Raw genomic sequence first — 21,469 nt, 5'->3', positions numbered from 1 at the left:
TGCTAAAATTTTTACTCCTATAAATAGGAGTAGTCATGTGTTGATTATTATGAATCGTGGAATTGATTATTTAAGTTAAGTTATCTATTATTTTATCTTCTTTTTCACTGTAGTCGTTAGATTATCTTTATATTTCTATGAGTAAATCGTAGATGTATAACCTTTCAAGCTTCCAAACCCTAGTCACCATCTTCCTTAGCAGCCATCCTACTTTACAACTGTCCGCCATCACCTTTGGTTGTTCACCATCTTTCGATGACCGCCGCAACTTCAAATATTTATTATTCTGCCTCGTTCTGATTTTGCTCCACTCTTTTATTTATATTTTTTCATCTTGGCCTTCGATTTAGATAAAGAAAACGCCATTAGAAACTCTAACTTATGAGACTATCACTACTAAAATTTTTATAATTTTCTTACATCCAAATTAGTCTAAATCTGATCCGTAACAAAAATAGAAGAAACATAAGTAATGAAAGCAATTAAACTCGTGAGATATTAACTAATTAGAAAGAATAAATAGAGAGGAGAGAAGGATATCTGGATAGTAGGTGACATAAATAAGAGAATGATAAAACCGAAGCCTAGATAATGTGGAAGATAAATTTTATTACTTTTATTTTTAGTGGTATCAAATAACTAATACATCAATCATAATCATATAACTTATTTAGTATTTATATTAATCATAACTTCCCTAGGCCTACTTATGCAACGAAAAAATGTGGTGGGTATTTTGTACAAATTATATAAAATAGCAATGCTTTTGTAACAACCCAACCGACATGAGTCAGCCACAAAGTGGCCATCCTTGTGCCAATGCATGAGGCATGACGCATAGGGGCCGGTGCCATACTCCCACAGCCGTTATTGCATCCAGCTGGCCGTGGTGGCCCTCGTTGCTTAGCAACCATTGCAATCCCCACCGACTCCCCCACCACCTCTCTTCTCCTTTCTCTATATCTCTTCTCTTAGTCTTTCTCATCTCCACCTCCCTCGTCAAACTCTATCTCCTTCCCTTTCCTCCAACTCTCTCTCTCTCTCTCTCTCTCTCTCTCTCTCTCTCTCTCTCTCTCTCTCTCACGCACGCACGCGCACGCGTATTTGTCGATGTTGGCCACCATGGAGCCCCATCGTCACCGTCTCCACCTACCAATCCTCATCGGTGAGCTCCTCCCTTCTTTCCTTCTTTCTCTCTTTCCTTTCCTCTCAGTTTACTTCTCGAGCTTGGGTTCATCAAAATCAAGTCACCGGCGGGAGGCCAGCATTGATTGAGCCCCTCCTTGCCGACTTGAATCCCATCCCCCTTCCTTTTCTTCTCCTTCTCCCCCTTTTTCTTCTTTTTCTTCTTCTTCTTCTTCTTCTTCTTCTTCTTCTTCTTCTTCTTCTTCTTCTTCTTCTTCTTCCCCTACTGTATTAATATTGGGCTTGGTCTTGCATCATAGAGGGTTTTCAATTTTAATTTTATTTTCAATGAAGAGAAAGAGAGGCTGTGGGGGGTTGCGGTGGCGACGAGGGTTGTGGAGGCGACAGGCCTGCTACAGTCAGCTGGCCATAGCTAGTTGGTTGCAATAGTGGTGGTGGGAGTGTGGCAAAAGTGGCCGGCTCACATCGTGCCCATAATTTTTGTTTTGTTTTATTTTTTTAAGGTTGGATTATTATAATCAATGTTGTATATTTTTGTATTTCACTATATTAGACTGTGTTTTGTATGAAAGAAAATATTATACATATTAGATTGTATTATATTAGTTGTATATTGATGGTTTGTCATGACTTGTGTGTACTATATCAAATTATATAACGATATAGTATATATTATTTTGGACTTGGATATTTATATATTAATGTGTTGATTTGGTTGATATTATAATTTATCTTTGAGATATATTATGTTAAGTATAAGTGTATTTATGCATGATAAATTCATATGTTCTATCATGTGCACGTGCCAGTTGCCAGGCAAGGACATTACTACTTCATTTTTTACCTTAATGTTGGTGCTAGAGAATGATCAATGAACTTAAAAACATGTTTATCAAAATTGGCTGATCCCATTTAGAAACTAGTGTAAGTTTTGGTTTGGGATTGACTAGTTTCAGCCATCTAGGGCAAATCGACTAAAACTAATATTTTTAAAGATTCAAATCAAATTTAAAACAGATCTGACTTAGGAAACATTAGTAGTTGATATTTCCAATTGCGTTCTTTTCAAGTTTTTTGTTTTTAACCTCTATCTCTCATATTTTACTAAGCTAATCTGCTGAGCCTCTCCATTTGCTCCACACTCTAGTGAACTTAGATGAATATTTTTTATTTATTTTCTTCATTTCTCTTCTCTCTTTCTTGCACACTTTTTAACTCATCTTTTCTTGTTATTTTAGAACATGAGTGAAGATAAGAGAAACGCTCTTCATCTTACTTTTGTACCGGTCATTCATAAGCATATAAATTTGTTAAATTTAGCTTGAAATTCATCATGGTTTTGCATTACTATTTTTTTTAGTTTATAGGATTCATATAGGAATAATTCTTATTTTCTTATATTTTCAAACTTTAAAAATTTATACATATATTTAAATAGTATTTAAAAGTTTATATAATTAAAAAATAGTTCAATTCGATACGGCATCGATATATATTATTTTTTTGATCGACCGATTTCAATTCCGATATTGTATTTTGAAACTTTGCTTGAAAGATAATCAAGTAAGTGACTTAAAATGAGATTCAATAATTCTTGCTAAATAGTATTATATTAGCTACATATTCTTAAGATGGAAGATAACTTGCGACCTAAGTTTTGGAAGTATGGCTCGGTTTCGCATATATGCCAACATAATTTAACAGTTTACAGTCTCGTGATTTTGCAATTTATCTCCTTGAGGCCACTATTTGAAAAAATAAAAAATAAAAAATAAAAAATAAAAAATAAAAAATAAAAAATAAAAAATAAAAAATGAAAAATGAAAAGAGTACACGTAGAGACGGGCGGGACACGGCATACTATTATCGGGGGTCAATTCATCCCCGATCAGAAAACCTCGAACCTACCCCCACCTCGACCTCTCGGCCCTAAATCTCTCTCAGCAGAAGACGACAGTGCGGCGACGGTGAGCGCGGCGAACGGCTGAACAAATCGAGGGCGACGAACGGCTGAGCTTCTTTGAGACTGGGCAGCGAGGTTATATATATATATCTCCCCCCCTCCCTCCCCGCAAGCAGCTTCTTTGAGACCTCTCTCTCTGTGCGAGCAAAATTTCTTTTTTCTCCATTTCTTCTGATCTCCGTTGGAATTTTTAGAATAAAATTGAATGTTATTCTTCCTCACTGGCCAAGTGATCGATGACTCCTCTCTGCCTCTCCGCTAAAGCCTTTCATTTTGTTCCTTCTTTTTTTTTTTTTTGATACTTACAGGGCTTAAATTGAAATTTTTTGTTGTCTATATTAATTCTAATTAGTGTGATAAGCTGATATTGTGATTTATTTTTTGACAAAAGATACTGTGTTGTTTGAATAGAGAAAATGCTACTAATATATATTGCTTTAATGATTACTATGATATTGTCATCTTTGATACTGTGATGTAAAAACTCTGTTAATCTTCTAAATTGAAGGAAATGCCACTAATTGATATTTTTCTAATAATGTAGTTTTATTGCGGTTGAAGAAAACTGAATACTGAAAATACAGAGTCTAGTCAAAATACTGCATCTTCTATGACTGTGGATGATAATGCTCTTTTGTGGAAATATGTTACTAAGATGGAGAAATTGGGAGAAGGTGGAGACAATCATAATTTCAGATGCAACTATTGGCAACAAGTCTACAAATGATTATATTATAGGATTAAGGCTCATTTGTTTAAAATTAGTGGGCATGGAATTAGGGCTTGTCCAAAAGTTAGCGGTGAACATATTATGAAAATGAAAAGGGTTGTTGATATGACCGATTTTAGGATAAAAACTAAACAAATTCTTTTGCCAAAATTTGGGCAAGCTACATCTTCTAGTGATGAATAAGTTAAAGTGCAACTAACCAAATTCACATTTCAATTAGCAAAAAGATTTGATGAGAGCCAAGAAAGGAACAACAGATTATAGAGGAACTTGGTCAAAATTGCAGACTGGTTCTTGTATGTTAGATATGTCAGAGATTGTGCAGGCCACTGAAAGAGGTGATTATTTACCTTTTGCCATGGTAATTGACTATTAGAGATAGAAGGATGATACTAAAGAGCTAAAAAGTTGAGCTCCTTAATTGTCAAGGCTATGAAAACAAAGATATGAGAAAGAAGAGAAAATAGGTCATTAGACAAGATAATGGAAACCATTTCATTGTACTTTTCAATAGGAATGATAATGGAAATGAAAATCTCTATTATCTATTGCTATTGTTGCCGTATGAATACAAGCATGGCTGGACAACTCGCTAGTTGCCTCTTTTGATATTTCTTTTCAATAATTGGAAATAGATGTGCGAATGAAATATTGTTAGATTTACATAATATTGAGCTAATGTAAAGAATAGAAAAGGAAAAAATGGATAAGTTTTTTGAGTCCCAAATGTGAACATGATTTATTTGATCTCTGATCCAAACTAATTAGGTATTATCAATATGCTTTAACTCTTTAGCATAACATGCGAAGCATGGAGACAGATATAAGATACAGGCATGACATTATGTGCATATGATTAGACTGCAGAAGTGTGGATCTTGAGAAGTATGAATGATGTATACAATGAAATATTACTGGTTTTTTACATGAAGTATTTAATCAGTGTCTTTGAAAGAGTTAATGGATGTATGATTAATTGCTCTGTTTGCATTTATCACTATTCATGTTGATTGTCTTGCAACATTTGGTTCAACACAAGTACGCTTGCATTGTTATGTAAAGTCTAGTCATTTGAAGTTTTGAATTTTAAGTCTTGCTCAACTTGTTAGTAAATCGATTGATAAACAACTAGATTGTCCTGTACTATACCTCATCGTTAGGATACTGATTTGTTTGGTCTCATTGATATGAGGTATTATTTCCATTTTTTTTCCGATTTCATATTTCATTTGCTATTTATGTGATCTTCTTGATATACTGCACTATAACAGGTCAATTTTAATAGTGCAAGGCCAATCCTTGCTTGGGAGTAACAACATTTCTATCGACTTACCTTTTGTGCTATGTTGAGAGGTGAAAACTCTTGTTGATTGTTGTACATTGCTTAGAGGGACCATCTAGCAAATATGCCCTCTCTGCAATTATTGCCACTAACGGAGCATGGCCGTAACCTTCTGGCTTCTAGGAGGTGAGTTAAACCATAAATTTTGTGTTTTATATGTAGTCTTGAGTTGGGTCTATTGTATCCTTATTATACATTTCAGTGACATTTTGCTCTCTAAAATCGTGATGTTATATGCTTTCATGTGACATGTGACTTTCTTGAACTGTTAGCAAGTAACTGCCACTTAGTAATAATGCACTGATGTAGTTTCTGGAGTTTTCCATTATGGCTCATAGTACCATGGAGTTCTTTTTGTCCTAACATGAAGATCTATTTTTATCCATTACATATTTATGTTGGGTTTTCATGCTATGTTGCAGTTGTCTGTTTTAATGCTCTCATTTTTATTTTTAATGGCAGCTTGTACATATAATTGTTATTTTGGTGGAAGTAGGCAAAGGTGATAAAGAGGAGGTTAGCAGGATGATGTAATTATGTTTCCATGTGGCATATCTAGTCGGATTATCCTTTTGAGAGAGGAATCGGAGGTTGTTTGGTGTAGTGTTCTAGGAAAACACGTTTTCTTAAAGACTTAATTACACTTTGGCCCCCGCTAGATTATCACTTGGCAAGAATTTTTTGCTACAAATTGCTGACCCCTCCAACTATTAAAAATTGATAATAACTTGACATTGTCAATAAAAGTAGCATAATTGCATTGTTAACCTTAAAACTATGGCTGATAAATATATGAAAGTTGGAAGATAGAAGCAAAAGAGATAAACAAATTGATTGGAGAGATAGAAGAAAAATGAGATCAATTTCATTTGTGGATTGTGTCTGTAGCATAGTTCCAAGTTTCGGCCAATCCCGAGTGGGATCAGCCAAGACGGATTGGGATCGGCCATAGTTTATGGGCTCTCCTTCTCTCTTTTCTCACTCCATCTCTCTTCTCTCTCTTATTTTTTTTTATTTCTTCTCTTATTGGTGCCCCATCTCTCTCATTTTTCTTTACTCTCTGTCTCTAGCGATAGTAAGAGAGGGAGAGAGATTAAGAGAGAGAGAGAGAGAGAAAGAGGAGGGAGAGAGAAGGAATAAAAAAATAAAATTTGCTTTGTGGCAATAAGAGAGAAGTTAGAGAGAAGAAACGAAAAAAAATTAGAAAAAATAAATTTGCCTTGACAAGTAATAAATGGAGGAAAAGAGAGAAGGAGAAAGAGAAGGGAAAGTTAGCTCGGTATTCGTTAAAGTTTTTAATAAGTTAATGTAATTTTTAGTTCTTAGACTTTATATGTGAATAATTATTATTTTCTTATCTTTTTTAGAAATTTTTCCATATTTTTAAATAATATTTAGAATTTATATGATTAAAAAATAGTCTGATCCGATATAGGTGGTTGATATAGCCGATATGACCAATATAGCATATACTTATCATTTTTCCAAATGGCCGATCCCGATCTTCATACCTATTTTTGGAACCTTGGTTTGTAGAATAATATGATGGAAGAGATAGAATAGAAAGAAGAAATGAGTTTTGAATCAAGGTTTTGAAACTCAGTATCAGAATTGGGATTGGCTGTCCGACAAAGCAATACCTATTGGCTGCTTGTATTGGATTGGATTAATTTTTAGTTATGTTAAATTCTAAATATTATTTAAAAATGCAAGAAATTTTTTAAAAATTCAGAAAAAAGAAAAAAAAGAAAAAAAGGAAATAAAAATTAGTCACATATAAAGCCTAAAAATTTAAAAAATGTTTTAATTTAAAACTTTAATCAATACCAAACTAGCTTTCGTAAATTCTTATAGTCTTCATCATTATAATAATCATAAGTTTATAAATAATGATGTCTAGGACCTGGTGCTCTAAAAAGTGATTGCATCGTACTAGATATATCATATGAATCTTGTTGTGTTTGAGAAAGATAATAATCACTATATGGATCTTATGTTTGAGGATATTGAGGCTAATAACCATCATATAGATTTTATGACGGCTCCAAACAATAAATAATTGATGCACCATAATCATACGGAGCAATATTCTCATAACGACATCACTGATATGTATGTATATTCTCAATTTCTCTATCTTTAATCTTTATCCCTCCTTGACTTTTTTGAACAAATATAGAAAAGATGATCTCACCACTAGGTGTATCATTAGGATCATCAAGGTTATCACTATACTGGTAGGTGTACTATCTCTCATTGCTAACGACTCGTACTAATCTCTACTCTCGTTGTGGTCTCTTCTAATACCTCATGTAATAATAAGTCATTTTTATCATCTAATAATTTATCTTAGAGTTAAAAGGTTTATTCATCAAAAATATGATTTAAATCAATCAATTGGTTATTTTCCATCTTTAGTCCACTCATTACACATCAGTGTATAACCATATTCATCCTAATATTTTTTAAATGTCTTAATATATGTAAAGCTCATCTATCTCCGACTCAAGATATTTAGTAGCAATATTATTTGAACTATGAGGATGAACATTATGCCCTATTAATAGTAGCAAAGTATCAATGATTATGAAATGTATCCAAAAGTTTGAATAGAGTAATATATCACTTACTTTTTCTTATCCTCTTTATTTTGAACGTATTTTACAATTAATTTATAAATTTTGTAAATTTAACTACAAAATTGGTAAAAAAGAAAAACTGTGAATTGTAAGCAGAAAAAGGAAGATAAGGAGAAGTAAGAGAAATGCTATCGTATTAAAACTTTTGGAGACATTTTATAATCATTAATACTTTGCTAATGTACTCTTTTTACTTCTTTTATCTCTCATTCCTTCACCACCTTCTTTCTATTTTTTTCTTCTACTCGAAACAATTTTATACAAGCCTTTCATTCTATTATGCAAAGAAATATTACACTACTTTTCTTACTACTCTACCATCTTATTTCCCCTGTATAGAGACTTGTGTAGAATTGATTTTAGTGGAAGAAAAAGAAGAAGACAAAGAAGGTGGTGGAGGAGTGAGATATAAAAGAAAGAGAATGGGGAGAAGTAAGAGAGACTACTTTTTTGACTTTAATTCACAAATTTTTTACAAAATTTGTAGTTAATTTATAAAATTCATTACTCTATTTTTCTTTTACTTCTTTTGCTATCTCTCACTCCACCACCTTATTTCCTTTGAATAAGTGACTTGTATAGAATTATTTCTAGTGGAAGGAGAAAAAAATTACAGGTCACTTCTTTCTATTCTTATAATGTCCCATCAACATTTAATGAGACACTAGATGACAGAAGAGCAAATTTAGAAGAAAAAATAAATAAAAATGCCTCATTTGCAAAGGAAACTAAAAATGGGCCTGAGTGAGAGAGACAAAAATCTACTATGTTTTTGGTGCAAATTACCCCATAAAATTTGTAAACGTATATTTTCTTATATAAATAAATGAAAATATGAGTAATGATTGCACTGATATGTTGAACACAATATCATATTTAGATATTTAGTTATTTAGTTAAGATCTAGTGGAAAGGTTTAACTTCACTACGGTAATGGTGTGTAGTCAAGTGCATATGAAATTAAATCTCATTAATTATTTTCTCATTGTTTGTCATCAAGGCTACTCTTCAAGTATGCTAAATTATATGAGGTTACTTCACTATCTGATATCAGAACTCCAAAGGCAAAAACAGTAAGCACCACAGACTGTTAATTATGACTAGTTACCTGTTAGCTTTTTTATAATTTCTCAAATTTTCATTGCTAGACTTAGTAGTGAATTAAGCTAAGAAAATGTGTGCACACATTCATGAGGATTTGTATAAACTCTTTTGTTGATAGAAATTTAGAATGTATTGAAGAGTTGAAAATATCACATGTTTGACATGTGTATACATGTATATAAAATAGCTGAGTTGGATCATTTGATTCAAGAGGTTATGTTAGTAACTTGATGTGGATCTATTTTCTTTCTTCATGAACTAAGGATGGCATATTCATAGTTTAGGGGCACTAGAAACTGACAACAATGGTTGTCGGCGTAAGGAGGATTGTGGTAACTTCTCATTGTTGCATTTTTCTGATGCCTTTTTCTTGCTCGCATTTTTTCTATCATCCAAAAGTAAGTATAAGACATAACTCTTGCACCACTTTGTGATTGTTTGGATACTTTGTGCACACAAAGGATGGTTTTATTATTTAGTGTTAGTGAGCTCTTCTAGTGTCTTTCTTGATCTCTTTATGGTTTTAGAATAGTAACTATCATTGTTTGATCTTATAATACATATCTAGAATTTGCTCTGACCTTACGTATTAAATGCTATTAGGGCTTGAGTGTAATAGGACTAATTGGAATCTGATCAATAGAAGGGATAAGAGAAGTTTGTTGCCAGTGTTTAGGGAATTCTATAAATAGCATCCTGCCTTTTGCATCTGTTATCACTTATCATTTACATCTGTAATCTTTTTTTACCCATACGCATGATAACCTTCAGTTAGACAGAATAACTCAAGGGTGTTTTCTGGTGATAAAATTGAAGGCATGGCTAACCTGTGCATGTCCAAAGGGCAGGGTGTGAACAATATAATTAACGCAACATAGGAGGTTTATTTATTTTTTGTGTATAGAAATTTCATTTATTTTTAATTCACGACAAAAGAAAAAGTAATTAAAAACGGAGAAGAGAAAACAGATGGGACACTGCACTATGATTTTATTCAACAATTATATATAATTTATAGAAAAATTTCCTTATACTTCTACATATAGACTAGTAAATAGCCTTAAGACATGGCTTGATTTCCAATGATTATCCTACTTCTATGGCTATAATTAAAATTAAATTAATTTCTACAGACAGAATTTTTAAAATTGAAAAATGGAAATGTCTAATTATTAGTTCCAAAAATCCTCAATTTTTTGATTAACTTAAATTATTCCTGAATTAGTAAACTAGTGTCATATCTTAAGGTTTTAATGTCTTCCATTAGCATCCATAATGTCCATTGATTGATTGGATTGCTCTAGCTTCCAAATTGCACCAATCAGGTTGTCTTTGTGAAGCTTGCCCTCGTAATGTAGAAGAAAGAAGATATTAGTCGTTGAAGGTGTGATTTGATGAAGCAGTTGCATATGATATGTTCTTTATAGATACCACTTAATAGGCTAAGTCTACTGTCTTGAACTCTTGATTAATGAGCAAAGAGTTCCAAACATGGTTTGAATTTTCAGCCAAAACCAATTGGGTTCAACCGTAGCCTGGCCGAGGCCAATTTTGGAATTGCAAGATCACCTGTTTCTGGCCGTTTTAGTTGGTTTCAGTCAGATTAACTGGTCCTCTGGTTTTTTGCTTAAACTGCAAAAAAAGCTAAACCTATGATTCCTAATCTATTTGATAGATGCCCATTGTTTATCTTGAAAGGGGTAAAATTGACATGTCAACTTGTTTGCTTATAACTGATAACTCCTGGTAGTCATCACAATTTTGTTTTCCGACATTAGTGAGCTTCTTCGACTTGTTTGTAAGTCTCTTCAAAATGTATCACTTGCATTTGTTTTGTATGCCTTTTTCTATTTTGCATTGAATCTTGTTCTCGTTATCCACTTCATGGCCATCGAGTCATACATCCTGTGCTGTTGAAAGTTTCTTCTTTATCTCAAAGGAACATAAAAAACAGACCTAAATACAATGTTGGTGTACTAACAGGAGAACATTTGCACTGGTCTCGACTGCCTTATTGGCTGGTGGAACTATTGCGTACATGCAATCACGCCAGCATAAAAGATCCGCAAGACAAGAATCTTCTAATGGTCTTTGCGCAACGGATAACGGAGAAGAGAGTTTGAGCCAGAATGGTATAGAAGGTAAATCAGTTAGAGCAACAAAGCAAAGAAGAGGTGGATTGAGATCTCTACATGTTCTAGCTGCCATTTTGCTCAAGCAGATGGGTCCAATGGGCATGCGTAATCTTGTAGCCTTGGGAGCAACAGTAGTAAGATTCTTTATCTCCATTGTTTAATTATATTTTTTATATTTATATATCTGGTCTTCCACTTATCCTAATCTTTCCTAGAACTTGTATACTAGTGTCAGAAACATCTCGAACAATTTATACTTAAGAGTTACGGAGTTCTAGTGTGGGTGTCTAAATGTTTTCTGAAGTTATGATAAATTTATAGTTTATACGTCTAACTTCTCTCATTTTAACAAAGTGGTCCATTGATGTTTTTAATAATTACATTTAACAAAGCGGTCCACTACTCCACTGATGTACTTAATTTTTTTTTTTTTTTGCATTATAAAGTATTCACTTTATGCAATCCAAAATTTGTAAGCCTCACAAGAAAACATACAATTATACAATCATTTCTAGAAATATTTGGAATGACTAATTGTTGTTGGTTAAGAAAAAATGCAAAGAATGAGTAACTCCCGATGCATAAGAAAAACCACTTTTTTTGTTTGTAATTTTGGCATTTTTAAGTTGTACTTTGCAAGCTTGCATAGTTTGCTGATATTTTTTTAAGTCATATACCATGAATATGTTTGAGAACTTTCTTTGTGATCCTTTTCATTTTCTAGGGTCTACATCGAAATGGATCTCTTGAGCACCTGGTTCGAAATGACCGTCCCATACTTGTTTTCATCCTCTAAAAGCTTGTTGATTGCCTACAATTTGTTTAGTGTTCTTTATTTTACACTTGTAGACAAACTATAGTTGTCATGATTCATGAACTCATGATGAAAAGGAGAATAGATCATCCGTCATTATATATAGAATCAAGAAAATAGCATTTTGATGAAGATATACTTGATCTTTTAAGTTTGTTTTGTTGAGTTGTCAAGTTAGACTGAACTGGACATTGTAGAATTCTCCAGACCCAAACGGGAGCCCTGGTTGCCCTGGAAGTGCTAACTTAATTGTGCAAATAGAATTGTTGCTTATCTGAAAAGTGAAATGTATGTGTGTTAACCATATATTAAAAGAGAAGCTTGATTTTAATGAGGATTAGGTAAAAGAGTTCCTATTGTTATCTCAGTTAGCTATTCACACACCTGTTCAGGTATTATGTTTGAATTTTGACTTGTTTGATTTATTTGTTTTGGAACCTTGAGCACTCATGATTCAACGGCCTTGGCTTATGCTATTGTTATTTGGGTGGGATTCTGAACTAGTCCACTCCATCTTTGACCAGCTCAGCATATAAAACTTGTGAACTAGCAATTGAGAATTGCGTTCATGGTATGGAAAGGCATGGCAGCCGCCTTAGTGGGGTGATCCATGGACTGCCCTTTGTAGGCCTTACGGTCATGTTGGTGGGTTTTCGCAGGCCACCAAGGCAAAGGCAGCCCAAAATGCAGTAGAAGTAGCAGAATGGGTATGATTGGGGTAAAATGTCGAGTTTTAGGTAGTGTTTAAAAATAATAATTAAAGCTTCATGCAAATCCCTAACCCTAAATCACGTCTTCTTCGATTGAATGGTGGTGGTGACTCTCATGCTTGCCGACGAATGAACAGTGGTGACTCCTCTCGTTTCGTCCTAGTCTCTCTCTCCTTCTCCCTTTCTCATCTATCTTTCGATCATTGCTTGTCCACCACTGCCTCCCATCTTCCTCCCTTGCATATCCCTTTCCATGCCACACCACCACCACCTCTCTTGTGCATATATCCCCTTTTGTACCACACCACGACCACCATTCTCGTCGACACATTCCCCTCACACCACCTCCACCCACTGGCTTTCATTCTCTTTTTTTCCCAAAGGCAACACATTCATCTTTTAGTCTCTTTCTCTCTCTGTCTATGCAAGTCTCCCGTACCTCGGCTCGTCACAATATCAAATTGATTAGATAATCGTATTATCAGTTATCATAATGCTGAATAGTGTGAATCATGTTACTATAATAGTATAATTTAATCTAATTAGTGTAAATTAGTCTAATAAAATTTACATATAGTAAATATTATATCATACATGATTATTTTTAGGGAATTTTACAATTCACACCCTATATTTTACCTATTTTTGATTCACATTCCGTCTTTGAGGATTTTGTAACTCGATCTTTTTTTTTCTATTATTATTATTTAACACTTTGACGTCATTTTGACTAATTGAGATTAACCAAATTACTAAGATACTCTTACCTGTCTACCTCTCCATTATCTTTCTTCATCCTCTCTCAACCACCTCCTTCCGTTGTCGCCGTTGCCACTGCCACCACCTTCTCTCGTCTTCTCTTGCTCCTCATCTTCCTCATTTTCTTTTTCATCTTTCTCCCTCCTCTTCTACCTATCCCATGGAGAGATGAGAGAGAATGAGAGGATGAAGGAGACAAGGTTAATTTGGTTATTTTATAAAATATGTAGTATATTATAATAGAATATTCTTTTGTCGGTACCGTTCATGTTAATCAAGGGTGTTAAATAAAAAATATAAGAAAAAAAGAGGGGTCAGGTTACAAAATCTTTAAAGACGGGATGTGAATCACAAAATAGATAAAATATAGGGTATGATATTAAAAATGTTAGATCACTGGGGCGCTTGCATATGTGCCCGCATACTCTCTAGGCTCTTTGTGGTGGGGTGGTCGCCCAATGCAAGTGGCATAGTTAACGAAAAAATTTTATGATATTGCCACAAAAGTAGAAGAGTGGAGAGGAGAGAAAGAAGTCAAATAGAACTAACAATTTATTCGCTAAAAATATTGTATTCTCCATATACCTTTTCTTTAATAGAGAATAATCCTAAAGTAAATAAATTTCCTAAAACTCCTAAGAATCCAATCTAGATAGGATACTAACAAATGTTAGGAAACTATATAATTAGGAAAGATACTTGAAATAAGAAATCTATGTAGGAAATCTTTTGAAATTAGGTCTCATATGGGAATTAAGTAATCTTTGAGAATGAGACTCATATGAGAATTAGGAAACCATAAGGATTAGGAATAAAAAAAAACTGCATCTTCATTATTTACAATAGCATACACTATATTCCAAGGTAATCAATACACTTCCAATCTTGATGTTGCATATGATTTTACATGCCAGTTAACTGATGTCTTCTGCGATTCTCATATTAAATGGGAATCTTTGCCTGTCTTATAGGTTATACTGTTTAATCCACTAGGGTTTTCTAAACACAATATTCTGGTTTTTCATTTGTCATGTCCTTTGTTGAAGCTACAAACTTTTTAAACTTATGGATATTTGTACACCACTTTGGGTGCAAGAAATAATGAGCTGCTGTTGCTGAAGAACTGAAGAAATACCATTACCAGTATTTGTATGCTGATGTAGTGGTTCATGAAGGGTACCTAAGGATCTTGCCTAAAACCTTACAAATTTAAGGATGACACTTTGCCTTCCTTTTCTTCTTATTAATGTTCTTCTGAATTGTTTCAACATTCAATTTCTGCATTTTTACTCCTTTTCAGCAATATATGCTATTTTGTTCCTTTATCAATTTGATGTAATGACTCCCTGAAAGAATGTTAGAATAATAATGTGAAATATCTAACCTGTTGTAGGTGTTGCGTACTACCTTGAGCATCAGATTAGCAAGAGTTCAGGGATTCTTGTTTCGAGCTGCTTTTCTTCGACGAGTACCAAACTTTATTCGTCTGATTGTGGAAAATCTACTCTTGTGCTTTCTTCAGTCTACAATATATTCCACCTCAAAATATTTAACAGGATCCTTAGGGTTGCGTTTCAAGAAAATTTTGACGGATCTCATACATTCTGATTATTTTGAGGTAAACCCAGCAATAGTTTTTTTTTATAAATTTTTTTTGTGGTTGTTGGGTTACTCTTGTTTTTCTGTCTATGGCGTACTCACTTCTCTGATTTTATCGAGAGACTTCAAAAGTTTCATGATAGAAAATTGTATGACCTATACATTTGTATTGGAGTAATTTTACATGACAAAGATGAACAGTCAAGAATGGATCCTCATTGTATGATCTGTATGTTGAAATTTTGCAAAACTAAGATCATCCTCATAATTGGCATAACATTATCAACCTTCATTTGGAAAGGTGACTGGCATGTGGGTGATCAAGGGATAAATATATAACAAATGTTATAAACAAGTGCTTAGGAGGCACATTTATAGTAGATCGATGTGTATGCAAACATGTATGTGGTCATAATAGAAAATAACATTTGTGATAGGTCGTTGTGTATGCAACATGTATGTAGTCACAATAGAAAATAAAAAAGTCCTTAATTAGATATAATATAAGAAAATGATATGGAAGAAAGAAATTGAAGCCTATATGGGAACCTATTACTTGTAAATAGCCAGGGATTTTTGCTAGAAAGTTTTATAATAATGCTCTAATAATTATATGCACCAATATGTGTTGGTCTTGGGATTCAAGACTATAGTTCAATTGGTCTAAGTAGGCTCAAACTAGATCGGGATTCAAGACTCTAGGAGTTTGATTTTAGTTTTTATTTTTTATTGTGTTAGATGACCAATTACCTAAGGCTTCGTTCACTTGTGGAATAAGGCCAATTCTAAAATAAGTATTCTAATTTTTAATACTCAAAGAAGATAGCTAATACTAGTATAAGCTATTTTATTGTTTAGTTGAATACTAGTATAAAGAGTAATAATTATATTTGATGTGACATAAAATTGATATTAAAATAATGAAGAATAGTGAATTTATATTAGGAATTGATGACATTTAAACCAAATAACCAAAATACTCTTGATTGGATGCAAAGTAGTAGTAATTAGGTGTTGTCTAACTAGGAGCAAAATAATAATTTTCAGCTATTATTAAATTGATTTAGAAAGGTTGTAAGGAATAAAAAGACAAAATGATGAATTAGTATATCAAAAGAAGCTAAATTTATTGTTTAGTTACTATATCAGAATAAGGAGGTTTATTCTAAAAGAAGGCTATTCCTATTTCACAAGTCAACGGGGGCGAAAAGTCTTAAGTTGATAGGTACCAACAATATATACCATGCCTTAGACATTTCCTTATGTATTGCCTCTTTTTTCCCAAGTGATTACAATTATTTACTTACTCGGTAGAGTATACCAATTTAAGTAGGAATCTTCCATTGATTCATATTTGGAGACCTTGATTCATCTTGCAAGAGTGATGTAAAGCAAGGATGGTCGTGCCGGTAGTCGCACAACACTTGTTACGGGGTGTGCCAATAGCACACCCTCGTGCCATGCCAACTGGCATGCATGCCGCGTTGACTCATGTCTGTCTGGCACGGCTGCGTACAAGTCATTATGCCAATGCGGAGTTTTTTTCTTTTAATTTTTTCTATTTCTATCAATCATCATCTAATTAAGATCAAACCCACGGGGTCAGACCTAGACAACCACAAGTCATAATTTATGAGAGACAGGAAAGGAAAGGGACCGTCTCAAGCTCAACATATTTATAGCTAGATGAGAGAAATGTTTGAGTCTGTAGGTAGCAGAACATCAGGAGAGGTGCGCTCATGTCATAGTATGAGTTCATTATCATTACCATCATATCAATCACACTCACTAGAGCCACAATACTCTTATTATATTCTATATCCATACTCTATATATGCTTATGGTGTGCCTATACCGGTTGTTCTCGTATATGTTTAATATCCATATCATATCATAGGAGAACTGTAAAATTTCTATTTATATGAAGACTATGTGAGATGTTACAACGAGCAATACTATTAGTGGATGACTATTAAAGATTATCCAAAGTATTTAATGCGTCATTCTCGTTTTATTTTTGTGTCAGCAAATGAAGTCTTTGATCCTCCTTGTCATTCTACTTGTAATTAGATATTAGTTTTAATTATTAAACTATTATCAATTAATATTATGTATTGAATGTTATTATATGTTCAATTATATTATTGAGTATTCAATCATATTATGGAGTGTTCAATCATTAATATTAGTTTTAATGAATCTATTTAATTATAGTATGTGTTGGATAATATTTATATTTAATTATTGCTTTATCTTTAATAAAATAGATTATTTATAAAAATAATTAAAAGATACGCTATTATAGGTAGGTTTTAATACATATATTTAAATCAAAAACTAAAAATTAACATGCACCCAAAAACATCTCTAAATATTTTAAATTTTTATTAAAAATACTATAAATGCGTGTTAGTGGCATGCAGACGTGTGTCGAGGCATGTCGTTTAGCACGCTGCATGTCGTGCCGATGGTGGCACGGCATGGCACGTGCCATTGGCACAGCCATTGTTGATGCAAAGTATTTTGCTCATAAGACATTGAATCACAATATGGAATCAAAAGTGTTAGGTCTGCTTGCTAGTTAACACCCTAGAGCTGGTAGTGCCATTGGTCCGACTTGCGTGCATAAAAAATGTTACTCTAAATACATTATATATAGTAACGAGAGGACAACAGTTGTCTAAGATTGGATACAGATCAGAGAGTGCTCAAACCACATCCGTATCATATTTTTTGTCCGGATACGGATTCGGATACGAATATTGGACAGATAACAAAACTTAAAACCATATCCTAACAACGGATATAAATCGGATAAGAATTGGATCTTAAACGGATGAGTAAAGATCGAACACGGATCGAAACCGAAGCATATTACACTAATATGTTTCATATATATATATAGAGAGAGAGAGGAAACCAAGGCTTGTTCAAAAGAATCACAGATTTGATTTCAGTGAGATGCATAATGTTTCACTTGTCATGGTGTTTATGATAGCATCTCAGACCTAATAGTGCCTCTGACTGAAGATAGGATCATAACTCAATAACAGTTTTCTCTCCTTTCTTCTTTTGTTCGTGGATTTCATCTTTGGAGACAACAGCTGTCTCAGATGGGGAGGAACTCACAGTGAACCTGACAAAGAGGCGATACAATAAACTGACTTGTCTTCTATAAGGTGCATTTAAGGTCTTAATTGCATACTCCCATACTCTGATAGAATAAGATAACTTCATAAATTAAGCTATTTTCCCTGTCAGCGATTCTAGAGATATGGGTTATGTTTACAAAATCATGGCAGATACTCCCCAAGCAACTTCAGAATCTAGTTTGAGCAAGATGACTGGTTAACAAAGAAATATAATTGTTCAGCCAAATTAACAACAAGACCTACGAATTCCATCCAACCTTGTGCAGAAAATAAATATTCAATATCCATCTAAAAACTGAAATTGGTGTACTCAATTCGTGGTGTACAGAGGGTAGAAAAAAATCTGAAGTTAATGAATTCATGTAAATAGACATTAAAAAGAAAAACTAAAACAGAAGACATGCTTACTGCTGTATTGTTTTCTTCAAGAGGCTATGGACGCCGAACCCAAAGAGAGGAGATTAGTAGGACACTCTAGATTAGAAAGGGAAGGATCAAATAGATTGACGCATCAAGAATCACGATGGAGGTCTAGGAGAGAGAGAGAGAGAGAGAGAGAGAGAGAGAGAGAGAGAGAGAGAGAGAAGAGAAGAGGTCTCGATTTCATTTCGGGACTAGAAGAAGAAGGTAAGGCCGTAAGGATGTTGGGATTTCGACGACGGCTAGGGCTAGGATTAGAGAGTAATGAGAGGAAGAGAAGAGGGGTAATTGGTAAATGAGTAGGATTTTTAGCAGGTAGGGTATACAACATTAAGTATATAATTTATAAATTATGCGGTAAACGGGTATCCGATATCCGTATCCAAGTCAGGTAGGATTTTTCGACCTGAATCCGATTCGGATCAGGTTGGGTAGGGAGTTGGTTTGGAGTTAATTTGATCCGTGCTCACCTCAGGTACAATTTAAGAGTATATATACATTAACGCCCCTGTTTAAACTTAAGGTGGATCAAACACAAGGAGTTTCCCAACTATATATTTAAAACGTGGAGTAGGATGTGACTTAGCGAAGTAATAAGCTATCAACTCCACAGATATATAAGGAAGACTAGTAGTGCTAGCTAGAAACTAATGTCGAACAAAATGATAGTTCACCTCAATGTGTTTTGTTTTCTCATGGAATATAGAAATGCTTGCAATCAGTATAATATTCATGTTGTCACAATAAAAAGCAATGGGCTTGGGAGTTGACATGCCAATATTCATTTGATTCATAAGGGAAAATGTCTCCTCATAATCAATGCTATACTCCTTAGTGAAACCTTTAATAATAAGGTGAGCTTTGTATTGCTCAATAGATTCATCAAGCCATTTCTTGATTTTGTAAATCCAATTACAACTAAGAGGTTCAATGCCACTTGGTAGAGGAACATCTCATGTCTAAGTGCATGCAAAAGCCTAAAACTCCTCATTTGTAGTATGCTTCCACTCAGGATGAACTACAAATTCCTAATAAGAACTAGGCTCATGATTTGCATGTAGAGCTGTTAGAAAGGTGTGAAATATAGAAGAATAGATTGCAACATCATTAAATCCATATCTTTGAGGAGGACGATGCACATGCTGAGATCAAAGATAGTAGCAACTAGAGGAGAGAGTGCAAATAGTGGTGCAGAAGATAAACAATAGGAGACGCAGATGAAAGAGGTATAGGAGTAACTCTGTTACGCTTCACCTTGGATGAGCCCAATAGCGATGTGGGGGCATTGGGTTCGGTGCCCAAGAGGTTCCTTAGGGTATTTCAGATTAGACCCTACAACTTATTTTATTGCTTTCTAGTCCGGTTTAGCTATTTCTTTCGTATTTCAAATAAGACCCTAGATTATTGTAATATATTTAGATTTGTGTTCAATTGAGTCGAGACTAAGTTGAAACCATGTAGGCTGTGCACCCAAGTCGATTATTGAGATTTATCATGTCTTCTTCTTTCTCTCTTCCTCTCCTCTTACCTTCAGCCAAACTTGGCCGACCACCTTGGTCGCCTTTCTCACCTTATTGTTCGACTAGCATCTCCTGCCCCTTAGGAGACGGTCCTCCTATCCTCCTTCGACCTTTCTATTGACCCGCTACACTACCTCATCTTCTATCGCATCACCACCATCACTCAATTTAGTCAAATCACTACTCAATTTAGCCAAACCACCACCACCATCGGCTACCCACTTCCAAATCCACCACCATAGAATCAAAACTATTGGTATGTGGTACACAGTAACTATCAGTTTGATTCACCATAAAAAAAGTTGTTGAAAGTTGAAAAGGACGAGAAAGTGATGGTAGCTGGTGGTGGAGATTCCAATCATTGGAATAGAGGTTCGGACAGTCGATATCTCAATATCTAACTAGCCAAACCTTGCGATCTTAGATTTCTTGGAAAGTTCTCTTCTAGAGCGACAACTTTTTCAAATTTTAAGAGGTTCCAATGTCTAGATCTCCCGGAATCGCCCTTGCAAGGTTTGCCCTAGAACAAGTCCAAAGACTGCTGCGAATCGAGTCAAGTCATTTCCCCATCGAATAGATCTGAGTGCGTAACAAACTCGTCGAGAGTACACTTGAGTAATAAGATAACAAAGGAGAGAATCACTAGGACATTCAATAAGTGGCTTCTTAAAAGAGTATGAAGTAGGCATAGTCTCAATAGGAGGTTGAGAAGATGTCAAATATAGAGGCTCAAGAAAAGTGAAGTCCTGAGAGTCATGAGAGTTATAAAGGAATATCCTTTAAAAAAGAGATATGATGAGCAATCCATATCCGATTAGTCAAAAGGATAATAGCATTGATAGCCTTTATGTATAAAACTGTACCCAAAAATAACAAATCACACATATCAAGTTGACAGCTTGTTATACTCATGTCAGGAAGAAGAATAAAGAAAATACATCCAAAGACATGAAGATTACTATAATCTAGTTTAACAGAGAAAAATAACCTTATGAGGAGAGCGATCTTGTAGGAGAGGAGAAAACATGAGATTGATAAGATTGACAGGAGTCAAGAAAGCGTTTTCATAAAAGGAATATGGGACAAGAATTGAGAATAAGAGCATGATTAATCTCTAAAATAAGATGATGTTTTCATTCTACTACACTATTTTGCTTATTAGTGTAGGGACAAGAATGTTGAAAAAAATTGTCACGAAGATGAGAAATGGAACACATAGAAGCATAAGTGTACTCTCAAGCACAGTAAAACGTTTAAACCTTAATGTATTTGTGAAATTGATTGTGAATCATAGAAGTGAAAATTTGATAAATTTGGGGAATCTCAGATCGATGACTAATGAGATAAACCAAAGAATAATTTAAAGAAGTTATCAATGAAACTCACATAATACAAATGTCCACATGTAGAAAGGTAAAGATGTAGGTTCCTTGTAT

The 21,469-nt window shown here is 34.0% G+C and overlaps 1 protein-coding gene across 1 annotated transcript in view; it reads left to right on the top strand.

Moving 5' to 3' along the window:
* The first annotated feature begins 3,019 nt into the window (after positions 1–3,019).
* The window catches only part of LOC140775491 (ABC transporter D family member 1), a 43,288-nt gene continuing 24,838 nt past the window's right edge, over positions 3,020–21,469 (top strand). The window contains exons 1-4 of the mRNA XM_073118827.1: positions 3,020–3,184; positions 5,111–5,307; positions 10,908–11,193; positions 14,736–14,960. Of these exons, the coding sequence (XP_072974928.1) occupies positions 5,246–5,307; positions 10,908–11,193; positions 14,736–14,960 (573 nt within the window). The 5' untranslated portion in view covers positions 3,020–3,184; positions 5,111–5,245. The remainder of the gene's footprint in view (positions 3,185–5,110; positions 5,308–10,907; positions 11,194–14,735; positions 14,961–21,469) is intronic.

The sequence above is a fragment of the Typha angustifolia genome, chromosome 14 (genome assembly GCF_048772165.1).
Source record: "Typha angustifolia cultivar Huaian chromosome 14, ASM4877216v1, whole genome shotgun sequence".
NCBI classification, from domain to species: domain Eukaryota; kingdom Viridiplantae; phylum Streptophyta; class Magnoliopsida; order Poales; family Typhaceae; genus Typha; species Typha angustifolia.
This window is presented reverse-complemented; position numbering and strand designations above follow the sequence as displayed.